General features: G+C 35.0%; 1 protein-coding gene across 1 annotated transcript in view; it reads left to right on the plus strand.

Moving 5' to 3' along the window:
• The window catches only part of CPS1 (carbamoyl-phosphate synthase 1), a gene marked incomplete at its 5' end in the record, with an annotated part of 115,041 nt that overhangs the window by 74,073 nt on the left and 28,307 nt on the right, over positions 1–12,661 (plus strand). Inside the window, 5 exons of the mRNA XM_081260634.1 lie at positions 1,277–1,342; positions 1,800–1,863; positions 3,924–4,105; positions 10,558–10,752; positions 11,174–11,241. Of these exons, the coding sequence (XP_081116760.1) occupies positions 1,277–1,342; positions 1,800–1,863; positions 3,924–4,105; positions 10,558–10,752; positions 11,174–11,241 (575 nt within the window). The remainder of the gene's footprint in view (positions 1–1,276; positions 1,343–1,799; positions 1,864–3,923; positions 4,106–10,557; positions 10,753–11,173; positions 11,242–12,661) is intronic.

Below are 12,661 nucleotides of genomic sequence, written 5' to 3' on the forward strand. Positions count from 1 at the left end.
GCTTAAAAGGGAAAACAGTGAGATGTAAAGAAAAGAATGGATACCTAATTTTTATAACCTAAATAAATTTATAAAAAAGAAGTGACATTTCCTTTGCTTTTTGACCTATGTTCAAATATATATGTCATAAGAAAAATTCTTAGTGTAATATTAGGATTTGAAATACCTTAGCATGCTGGCTGACCCTTTTGAAAAGATAGTTATTTCCTTTGGCACCTTTTTTTTTTTTTTGGTGGTACTGGGGGTTGAACCCAGGGTCTTGCACATGCTAGGCAAGAGTCTTCCATCAATCTACACCCCAGCTCTTTTGGAATTTAATTTGGAGGTAAGGTCTTGATAAGTTGCCCAGGCTGGGCTCAAAAATATTTTACAAGATGATACTTCAGGTGCCCCGTTGCTATGGTTCATTCAGTATGCATCATGATAGGGCTGGGTGTAATGAGTTCCTCTAGTATTCATGACAGTCATACATGAACAGTCATAGTTGTGCCTTTTTGGCTTTTAATGGAAGGAATGTGTTCACTTAAAGTACCACCAGTGAGTTTTTGCCCTTTAAAATTATTGACTTTTCTCTGTGTGCTCAGGGGGCACATGTATACTCTTAGGTCTCAAGCTTGATACTAAATATTTTCCACTCAGCAATTGTTATCTTTCTTCCTTCTCACCTGCTTTATGCCAGCTTGCCCTGTTGGCCTCAAATTCTTGCTCACTAAGCTGAGCCCTTGAGAGTGGAATTGATTTACTTTTTCCAAATATGTTCAATGAGATCCTTGTCTCTCATCCCTCGTGTATGCTTTATAGTATTTGTGTCAGTCCATGTCTTGGTGCCATTGGTAATGTAAATCCTACACATTAATTTGCAACCAAATGCATCCCTACATATAGACCATTTTCTCTGATTTTAGATTTCATAGACAGTTGCTTTAAATAGCTGACAGGTTAAATCTTCCTGGTAACCAGTGAACTACATGATCATTTTGTTGTGCTCATGGGAACTACTATAGTGACCCAGCAATCCCCTGGGTGTATATGACTGTTAATTGCTCAAGTGATAACTAGATCACATCATTTTTTTTCTCTCTCTTAATTCAGAATTAGAAAGCAATTACATTATACATAGCTTTTCTTGCCTTTATATTTGACAACATTAGGCATTAAGTAAATATGAATGCAGCATACAAAAAAATAAAACCACAGTTGTGAAAAAGGTTATAATGGAGATAGGGAGTAAAATTCATGTTAATCAATCAACTAATAAATTACTTTTCTCTTTCAGATTGATACACTGGCTGCAGAATACCCATCAGTAACAAACTACCTGTATGTTACCTACAATGGTCAGGTAAGAACTGCCTAACTGCCATATGCAGAGAGCTCTAATTTTAGTAGCTGGTCTACTATTGGGAATACATAGTTTTTTCCTTCTTTGATTATTTACTTATCTTGGCAATAAAAAGGGCCTCACAGAGGTATATGCAATGATATATAGTCTGTTAAGAACTCTCTTATGATAATGAAATCAAGACAGTGAAAATATGATAAAGACAATGGTCACACAAGCATACCATTATGCTGGGTTCTCATGACTTACACTTACAAATATTTAGCTACAACTATTTTTTTTAAATGAAAAAGTAACTTGGAGAACACCATACTTTGGGTTCCCAGAGACTAATAGAGGTTTCATGTGAACAAAAGAAAGAATGAGAAAGACACATTTAAAAGACAGGACAAATAGTTGAATTAAATGGAAGAATAACATAATAACTTCTATATTTTCTGTTGTTTTCCATCCTCAGGAGCATGATATCAATTTTGATGAACATGGAATGATGGTGCTGGGCTGTGGTCCATATCACATTGGTAAAGTGATGACATATGTATATACAACTTCACAACTTATATAGTGCTCATTAATGTTAATTCCATTGTTCTAAGAACTGTGTACAGTAAATGCTGTTAGAGTAAATGTTTTGAAAATTAGGAAATTGAGGTTCAGAGAAATAAAACCCAAACTTATATAGCTACTTAGTGGTAGAAGTGGAATTCAAACACAGATTTTAAACTAGAAATTCCATCTCCTTTCATTTTACCATGTTACTGAATCATTTTCATTCTCTTCAACTGAATTGACATCCGCTTTGGATTTGGGGAGTGAATTAGACTTGGCTTTTTCTCTTCTAACAGTTTTTCATAAAGATCTAAATTTTCCTCAAAGACTTATACATCAGCTAGAAATTACATTACTTATACAGTCTCTGAGTTAACGTTTGATGCATACATCAAATGCAGAGTTTGTCTCATTGGCAGGTAGAGATTTATAAAATCCAATTAAAACAAACTCACCAGAGATGGTGACATTTCCTCTCTAGTCAATTAGATGTTTAATAACCACTCCAAATCTATTACACAAGGTGTATATTATGTGGGCAGGATGTTAACCAACAACTGCATTTCATATTTAGTCCCTGAAAGGCATTCTGATATGGAAATGATAAAATACACAATTTAAATACATGTAGTCTTACTATTTCTTTAAGTACAGTTTGAGTTTTTATAATTAATTAATGCTTCAGGGTATTCTAGTTTACCAATCTTTGGCCAAATCTGACATAGGCCAAAACCGTTTTTTTTTTTTTTAATCACTCTATTATTGTCTTAGTTCCATTTCTGCTGCTACAACAAAATACCCGAGACTGAGTAATTTATAAAGAACAGAAATTTATTTCTCACAATTCTGGAGGGTAGAAAGTTCAAGATCAAGGAATCAGCCCCTTCAGTTATTTGGTGAGGATTAGATCTCTGCTTCCATGATCACATCCTAAATACCTGTGTCCTTTGGGAAAAAATGCTGTCCTCAATGGCAAAAGCAAAAAGAACATGAAGGACAAACTCTCTCTTGAGGCCTTTTATAATGGCATTAATCTATTCATGAGGTCTCCACCTAAACACATCTCAAAAGGTTTCACTTTCCCAACACTGTTGCATTAGGAATTAACTTTCTGACACACAAATCTGAATTTTGATTCATTCAGCCCATAGCAGTTATCTTATAGGTAAATGGCCTAAACTTTTCACCTCTCTGGACCTTTTTTTCTTGTTTTAAAATTTAACCTAATTTATTCAACAATTCTGCATTAACCTTAGTGTCTAGCAAGACTAGCTAAGCTGATAATCAAGTACATACTTGCTCTATAGTGAGAATTAATGTATTACTGTATTGGAACACTATAGTTTGACAAGACTTTTTAGGAGACAATGTATTAATACAAAGAATTAGGACAAGTACTAGGACTTTCAGTTCTATGGCATCCCAGCAGAGGTGATATTTGAGGCTGTTAGACCATTATTATATTTCAGATTGCTTCACAGAAGGTCACTCACTCTGCATGGGGTGGCCTTGCCAGGCTTAAAAGGATATGCTCAGAAAGGACAGGACTTTCTAATCAATCAAGATATGTCAGATCAGCAAGGTACTTAGGGATTATTTGGTTTAGCCCTCAAATAGTGGATTAAGTGGAAAAACTGAAGCAAATGTACAAGTATTCTGATCATTGGCTTTACTCTTTTTGTGTATTGAGGGGATTGTGTTCATTTTACATTTCTTTTCAGAACATGAGGGTTATTTTTACCATTGAAACTATCTCCTATTAACATCGAGCTCCTCAAATATGGAGATCATCAATTGTAGAATTCTGGATATAAAACAAGCCAAAATTTTCATGATTGTTTAATTAGTGCTTGGTTTTCCTACTGCGAATATAGTGTACCTCAGAGGTCTGAAATTTATATTTTGCAGTTTTAAAAATTGAAAGGCATTGGCTACCTTAGCATGGACTGACTGGTGATATATTTTTCTGCTTCTCTTTGTGCTGCAACTTCATGCTTCTCTCCCCCTTTTGCCCATTTTGTTGCCTCTGCAGGCAGCAGCGTGGAATTTGATTGGTGTGCTGTCTCCAGTATCCGAACACTGCGTCAGCTTGGCAAGAAGACAGTGGTGGTGAATTGCAATCCAGAGACTGTGAGCACTGACTTCGATGAGTGTGACAAACTGTACTTTGAAGAGTTGTCTTTGGAGAGAATCCTAGACATCTACCATCAGGAGGTAAAAAAAAAGTTATATATATATAATGCATTTTATGTATATCTGTATTCACGTCTCTAGATTTATATTGTATTTCCCCTAGGAGAAATTTCTGCCAGTGTCTTCTGTTGCCTAATTTTGTAGTGAAACTCTAAAAGAAAATCAGTCCAGCCTTATATTCTTGAGGCCTTGGCATTAAGTGGTTATTTTCATGTAAAATTCTCTTTCTTTCTAAGCATTCTGGCTGTATTGAAAACTTTACTTGGTAACATGTACCAGCCACATATTAGCTATCAAGGTGGCCTTTCATAAATATTTTGCAGAATGTTTTAATTGGTCATCTAGACAAACTATAAACAGTTTCTTTCTAGTTCATGGGATGTGTTTTGATGAGGAACAGTTCCCGGAGGAGAGACATAAGTTGTTTACCAAGGACCAGTTAATGCCTGTTCCATCAGATAAAGTTGTTAGTCTTCAGTTTAAGATCAATGAGTCCATTCTGAATGATTTTGCTTCCTTTAAGGCCTTTTCTTAGAGTTGCTTTTCCATTTCCATGCCAATCTTATTGAGTGTGTTTTCACTGTGGATTCACATGATTGCAGGTTACTCTGCGTCTGTAGAACAAATAGTTGTCATACAATTAAAAAAAAAAAGCAACTGGAAAATTCCAAAATGATGTTCAATAATCATGTCTTGAGTTATTATTGTTAATTCCTTACCACAGAGAATCATCCTTATGTATAAAATATGGTCATTTAGAGAAAAAAAAGTACTAAATTGAGTCACAATGCTTAAATTCTAGTTTTGATTTGAAAACTAATTGACTTGTGCAATTTGAATTCTCTGTTCTCTGTCTCTGTCTGTCTGTCTCTCTTTCTTTCCCTCTCTCTTTTTATTAATGCATCCTATGCATGTAAAACATGCTACTTTCAGGCACTGTGCAGATAACATGGTATAGCAATGTGATGATTTTATTATTATAAGGAGAAACCGAATTATGATACATATACAATCATAATTGTGTTTAGGCCCAACTTTCCTTTATGCAGAATATCGGCTGTTTTTAGTCCCCTTTCTGATAATGTTTTTCTTGTTGCTCCTTAATATTCATTTCAGAAACATATGTGGGCATCAAAACAAATACAGTCTGCAAACATGTCTTGAGTACCTTATATAGACCTGGTTCAGCAAGATGGACAGCTATAAAATCAAGCCCCTATCTTTAAGATATTAACAATAAAACTGGGTTTAATGATATAAATATGTGAAAAACCAAATATTTGTTTCAAAAATATGAAAAAGCATCACAGGCAATAGGAACAGATTTGTGATTTCCTTGTGAAATCATCTAAGAAAAGATGAAAAAGTTCTACAATTGCTTTTGGATACAGTTACATATAACTATTAATGAGATTCTTCTAGAATAACCAAAGTCAGTGCTATAGAAAGAAATAAACTGCCCTTTCTTTGAAGCTAATTGGCATTTAAAGTAATATTCCTATATATTATGAGGTAATTTGCAATGTTATGTTGGAATGGAAGAACATTATCCCACTAATGTATTCTTCAGACTATCTCATAAGAAATGTTATAAATCACACAGTACACACCTTATCATACACACATGTAATAAGTGTGTGCACTTCCTTTTATGAGGCAGGTGTGGACTTCTTCATCAAAGGCTCTGTAGTGCTGCTCCGCTGTCTCTGATCAAGGAAGAAGCACACATCTAAGTCACTTGGGCAATCTACTTTCCCGAGGATGCATAGCTCCATGGGTACAATGGGTCTCCTGGTCTGAGTCTCAGTCTAGTTTTGGACCAAGGCCATTTGCATGGTATCAAGGAAAAAACCATGGATAAGGCATTAAGGGAAAGTCAGTAATAACATGCCACAGAGGTGAAGCAGGCTGTTGTGGAAGAGGCTTTCATAGCAGGTAGAGCAAGAAGGTGCTGAGGTATCCTCCTGTTTATTCTTAATTTTTCATGTAAAATGTTATAATTCCACTTACTGCCACTCACTTTGACCATAGGATCATTCATTTGCTTTATAGAGTGACCCCTTAAGTACAGTCATTTATTCCTTGTGATTATGTTTATAGGTTCTGCTTTCTGAGAAGAGATTTAAATTTGATTTTTTGTTTGTTTGCTTGTTTGGTATGTGGAGTAGAGTCAAGGAAGCAAGAAGTTGGTGTAAACCATCTGTGATGCTTTGCAAGATGAGTTTTGCCTGGTTTACAGTTTAGGTTAGGATATTTCTTACAAAGGATAAAGGTGTTCTCAGAGTATGTTGAGGTCAATAGCTTGAAATTGTTACATTGTTTATAAAGTTGCTACATGGTGCTTTTCTTTTAGTAGATCTATTTGCTAGGGATAAATTATTCAATAATCTTTATAGGCCACAAAAAAGGAACCATATAGATCTGATCCTAAATTCATATTCCCCCCCACCTTTATTCCTTTGAATACTCATGAGTTAAAAACTTGTGTTCACCAACAACCATAATATTGGTCTATATTCAAGCCTCGTTTCTCAGTCTCTTTTGCAATTGTTCATTAAAAGATAGATTTGAACCAGGTACGGTGGTGCGTGTGTAGTCTCAACTACTTGGGAGGCTGAGGCAGGAGGATTGCTTGAGTCCAGTTTAAGACCAGATTGGGCACTGGGCAACATAGCAAGACCCCATCTAACCAACAAAGAGTAACAACAAAGAAAACCTCATCAGATAATATATCTGACACCTTTTGATGTCCCTGTTTGTTTAGAGTCTAGTTTAAATAATTTTTTTCTTGCTTGTATAATGCTTGCTTTGCTTGACTATAAACATGGACCCTGTTTAACGGTTTCTTTGCCATATTTTCTCTCTATATATATACCTATAGACAATGGCACAGGAGTTAACTGAATTAAGTAATTGCAGATATTAATTAGTGGTAGGCAAAACTCATTAGGGAATGTATGACTCTAAATAGAATTGGGATTCATTTCTAGCTTTTGGTTTAATTGTAATTAAATATAAGCCTAAAGTTCTGCCTACAATGTAAAACAACATGTTACTAAAATATAAATGATTGAGATGTATCTCAGTGGCAGAGTGCTTGCCTAACATGCATGAACCCCTGATTTTAATCCCCAGCACTGTAATAAGGGAAAACAAAAGAAGAAGAGAAAATTAAAATTACTAAAATATGAACCACAATCCTTCCTCATTGGCAAATGTATAAATAATGGAATTTTGTAAATTGGAGATCATCCATGAAATTTTAAAAATCAGGGCCATTTTTAATGAGGCAAATGCTATTTCTATTAGTAAGATAAATTTTCTCATATTGCATCGTGCCTAAAATACTGCATCTAATTAGGACTGACCAAAGTGATTAGTGGCTAGGAACAATTAAAATGATGTCAAATAAATTTAAGATATTTTCTTTTAATTCTTTAGTGCTTAAAATAAATTTCTGGTGTGATTTCAGCTTGAATATTGTTTCAGAAATACTCTTGTGTTACTTTTCTTGGTGGTATCAGATTTAATAGAACAGAAATCAAAGATGAGCAAAAAAAATACACAGATGGAGGATGTAGCTCAGTGGTACAGCATTTGCCTAGCATGCTTGATGCTCTGGGTTTAATCCCAAGGACCACCATTGCCACCCAACCAAACAAACCCCCACAGAAAACAAACAAACAAACAAAAAACACAGAACAAATTTAGATAAGAGTTTTGGGAGCCTAATGTATCATTTTAAGTCTAAATATTTTAGAAATTTGTGGAATAATATCTAAATTTTAGAATATTTTATTTTAGTAAATTATTTACAACTATTTAGACACAAGTTATCAAAATGATGATGATTTACCTGTGTGGGATACCAGGTTCTTGTCCTAATGTCCATACAAGCCCTGTTCTTAGAGTTAGGGACAATTTAAGATTAGATCTATGAAACTGCCCTACCTTGACTTCATCTAATAAGCATGTTTTCATACTGAACTCCTTTTGCTGTGTGGGCAAAACCTGCACTACGTCTTCACACTGTTACTCTATAACATTTCTGTGGACATGATTTATTGTCCCAATGATGTTATATATATCTGGAGGTCAACTATGAGGATTTGGTTGTGCACTGGAAGATTTTCTTTGTATCACTTTTCTAAAACAATGCTTTAGCAATAGCTTTTCTCTTATCCTCTAATATTAAACATTTCTGAAAATAGCCAGCCAAGTAGAGTTAGCCTAAGATTGGAATATTTGGTCATTTACTTGAGCATACCTGTTGTTCAGTCTACAGAATTGAATTCACACACCCTCTCTCTACTGCTGGGGAAGAGATATGAATGAATCATTTCAACTGATTGAGTCTCAGTTTTTTTTTTGGATGTAAATGGGGATAATAAAAGTCATCTTAGAAGGTCATCATGAAGGTCAAAACATATTGACCAGAATACAAAAAGTATCAGCTATTAGCCTATTCTTATTTTGAAAGTTGATGTTTAGAAAATATAAATCAGTGTAATAATTCCACTTTGAAAAAATATCCATGTATTTATTAATGAAGGCCTTTTCATTCAACTTTAAGCTCCCATTTAGACCAAGTAACTACAGTTTTTGCTACTTTTTTCTTATTTTTAAAAGTTATTTGAAATGTCTCACATAAAAAACTTGAAGAATTTGTTTTCAAGCCTCAAAATCTTAACAACACTGCTAATAAACCAAGGATGATAATAAGAAAAAAAGATTATTATAGTAAAGTGAATAATTCTTTTTAAAGATTTTGCAAGAATGTATGTTGAACATATTTTAAAATGATGATAAAAGTATCTTAAGTACACTTATAAATACGCAGAACGTTGGATTATTATTTTCAGTACTATTTACAATGCCTTAAAGCATTCACTTGCAGGGTGTTTGTTTAGGCAGTACTGTAATTGCTCTCATCAGAGAGAAATCAGCTTTATCCCTTAAAAGAGTGTTTCAGAACAATTTCAAATAATAAGATGTATTTGGCACATATCTATCACTTCAGTAATTCTACTAATATTTAATAGCAGGTCATTATGGCAAACATAAATTATGCCAAGATCCATGGACTGTCAGATAGTTTAAATATTAATAATTATATTTTATTTATTCATAAATGTAAAGTGTACAAAGGATTTTTAATGTTTATTATCCTATTTCATCCACATAGCAGTCTTGTGAAGCAGGAAGGTATCTGATTCCAATTTTATGCACAAGAAGTCTGAAGGTATTCTAACCCTAATTTTATATACAAGGACTGAACCTTAGGTTGAACATGGTAGTAAACAGAGGGAACCAAGATGGGAAGAGTCTTGTATCTACAAATCCAATCCCCACTATCACACACTGGCTCATGTTTATTATTCCAACATCAATCTTAAGAGACTTGGGCTGGGGATGTGGCTCAAGCGGTAGCGCGCTCGCCTGGCATGCATGCGGCCTGGGTTCGATCCTCAGCACCACATACCAACAAAGATGTTGTGTCTGCCGAGAACTAAAAAATAAATATTAAAAAAAAAATCTTAAGAGACTTTGAGATTTGGTGGGCTAATATTTTTTAATCTTCAATCTTTTAATCCTTAACTTTAGACTGGTAATAGGAGATTTGGTTTTAAGTAAGGAAAATTTAAACTAATCTAACATCTGAATGAAGGGCAATGATTCAGGCACTGGTTATGAAGCAAGTAGGAAGGAAATAGGAACTAAAAGCAGCTACTGGGTAGTGGGGATAGATGCTAAGGTGGCAGGAGAGGAGAGGAAATGGAGGTGGAACACGAGGTGGTTAGAGGCTAGATAACTATAAGAGAAAGGAGTAACAGTCAAAGAAGTTTTGGTGGAACAGAGAGTTTGCTAGTGAGAATATACGTTCTTGGGGGGAATGAGTAGTGGAGTCTCTGGGGCTGAGAAGGGTGGTGATAGCCAAGAGTGGAAGGTTTAAATGACCTGAGGTAATGAATTTGTACTTTATTCTCTAGGCAATGGGAACTTCTGGAGAACTCTGCGTATAGGACTAACTTGGCAAAGCAGTTTTGTAGAGGGTTTAATTTGAATGTAAAGGGTTGGATGAAGGGGTTGCAGGAGAGGCACGTTGGAAGAAGAAATTGGTATCCATTTAGGAAATTATGTGAGTAGTCCAGAAAATAATTGTAGTATAGAGTGCAAATTCATCAACTTGTTTTTCTTTTCCAGACGTCACAGGTGCAAATGTTGCCAGTGATATATACCATGTGAACTTTGTGGAAATCTTGCATAGATTTTAGGATGTGATAGCCTGAAAAGTAAAAACTAAGTTCATTTATCTCTTTATGACATAATTTAATATCATCCCTTCATAAGAGGGATGGAAACATAAAATTTAGGTTGAAGATGGTCAGTAAGGAAATGGTGGCACTATGAGCACAGCTGTCCATTCCTGATGAAACTACTGCCGCAGCTGATGGTGTGAATGTCTTTTCCAGGCATGTAGTGGCTGCATCATATCTGTTGGAGGCCAGATTCCAAACAACCTTGCAGTCCCTCTGTACAAGAATGGTGTGAAGATCATGGGCACAAGCCCTCTGCAGATCGACAGGGCTGAGGATCGCTCCATCTTCTCAGCCGTCTTGGATGAACTGAATGTGGCCCAGGCACCGTGGAAAGCTGTTAATACTTTGGTAAGGAGAGAAGCAAGTATCTCCTTTTAAGGTTCTTTTGTGGAGAGTTGTAACCTGAATGTTAACTACTGAAGATACTAAGGAGAGGGCAGACAGGATGCACATTATGCGTAGTGAATTTACTGTAAAGTTGCTGTATTTCCATGATTGCACTCTAAATGCTGATTATAAATAGATAGCAGTATTCTCATTAAGATTCAGACAATGAAAAGAAGTTCAAACTATTTTTGAACTAGATTTGATATTTAGAATTAGAAACTAGGAATTTTATGTATTTCAATGCTCAATTTACATTTTAATGGAGTCTTTTGAGAGAAAGAATAAAAAGAGTTAGGTTATCCCTTGATCTAAGATACAAGTCTGCATTTTGATTGCATATTTTAGCTACTCACACATTTTTGTTGTTGTTCCTATTAATTAGAATGAAGCACTGGAATTTGCAAAATCTGTGGGCTACCCCTGCTTGTTGAGACCTTCCTATGTATTGAGGTAATGTATTGTTTTCAGAAACAGATTTAAACATTGGGAGATACAGAAATGCATGCTGTATGCTGATAGCACTAGACTTTGATGTGTTGTAATTTGTGAATCCATCCACAATCTCGAAACCATCACAGCCAGCTTGAGGACCAACATGTGTTCCTTCAGTTTACCAATTTTCCTTCAGGGAGAGACCTCAGTCCTATACCTAGAAGCATAGCTTCAGGCATCTCCTCGCCAAACTGAGTGAGGGGAGGGGAGTGTCAAATAAGAAAACAGGACAATTCAAACAAAAATTAGAAGGTCTCTTGCAAGCATCTATTTTCTGATACCCAGAAATGACAGCTTCTCTTTGACTATTTCAGCACCTTCTTGATATTGTTTTGTTTAGCAATTTTGAGTTTTTGAGATCAGATTTTTTTAAATAGATGAATTAGAACAGCGAGGAACATGGGCAGTTAGGATCTTTCATATTAAACTTTGAAACTAAATTCTATCATCAAAGGAGAAGTTGTGAATTATCACTTCCTCTCTTCAGATGTTACCACATGTAAGGAGCCACTTCACTGAACAGAGGATAATAAGAGAAACACAATTTGCTGTGCACAATTTGAAAGTGCAAATGGAATTTGAGATGGGATCCTTTAAAATAATGAAAAATTTCAAATGAGGTGGAAAACTTTCCTTTTTATTGAAATGTCATTTTGTGTAAACCAGAGTCTAAGAATACTAGTTCTTTGAGGGAATTAATTTAAACAACAAGCATTTAAGAAAGGATTGGGAAAAATTAAAAAAATTAACCAGCGTTGACAATTGCATTTCCTTTCCCATTTTGCAATCTATGTCTTTGTTCCAGTTTTATATACTCTGGATTATCAGCATTATTTGCTTAGCCTTCCTGTCTTAAGCAGATGAAGCAATTAAAGCTTTTTATGCAAAAATTTATAACAGGGTAGAAAAGGTAAATGAATACCACTTTTTTAAAAAAAGGAAGTGGGAAATGATTTATCCACCTTATTCTTTAGTGCTCCATATTGCTTCTTCTTTCCTCCCATCCCATTTTGAAAATGTCAAAAGTCCAGTGTAAATTGATCTCAGATAACATTATTTCTTAAGTATTTAGAAATAAGGACACAGATGAATAAGTTTCTACCAGGTACTGTATATTATATTTGAAAATGTTACTAAAAATTGATTCTTTAGTGATAGAGAGAGTAGAGTGGTTTGCTTTGACAGCTTGCTAGTGAGTTAGGATCATCTGACTGAAGAAACAGGATTAGTGAAATTAGGCTCTAGGCTGAATCCTTCTAAGGTTTAATAATGACCTGGAACCAGCCAAACATTAATAAGTCAGATAGAGTGAACCTTGGGGAAATGCAACCTTTAGAGCCATCAGGGTTCCCTTTGGACCCATTCTCAACTCTGGTGA

This window comes from Spermophilus citellus (assembly GCF_964194105.1).
Source record: "Spermophilus citellus genome assembly, chromosome: 11".
NCBI lineage: Eukaryota > Metazoa > Chordata > Mammalia > Rodentia > Sciuridae > Spermophilus > Spermophilus citellus.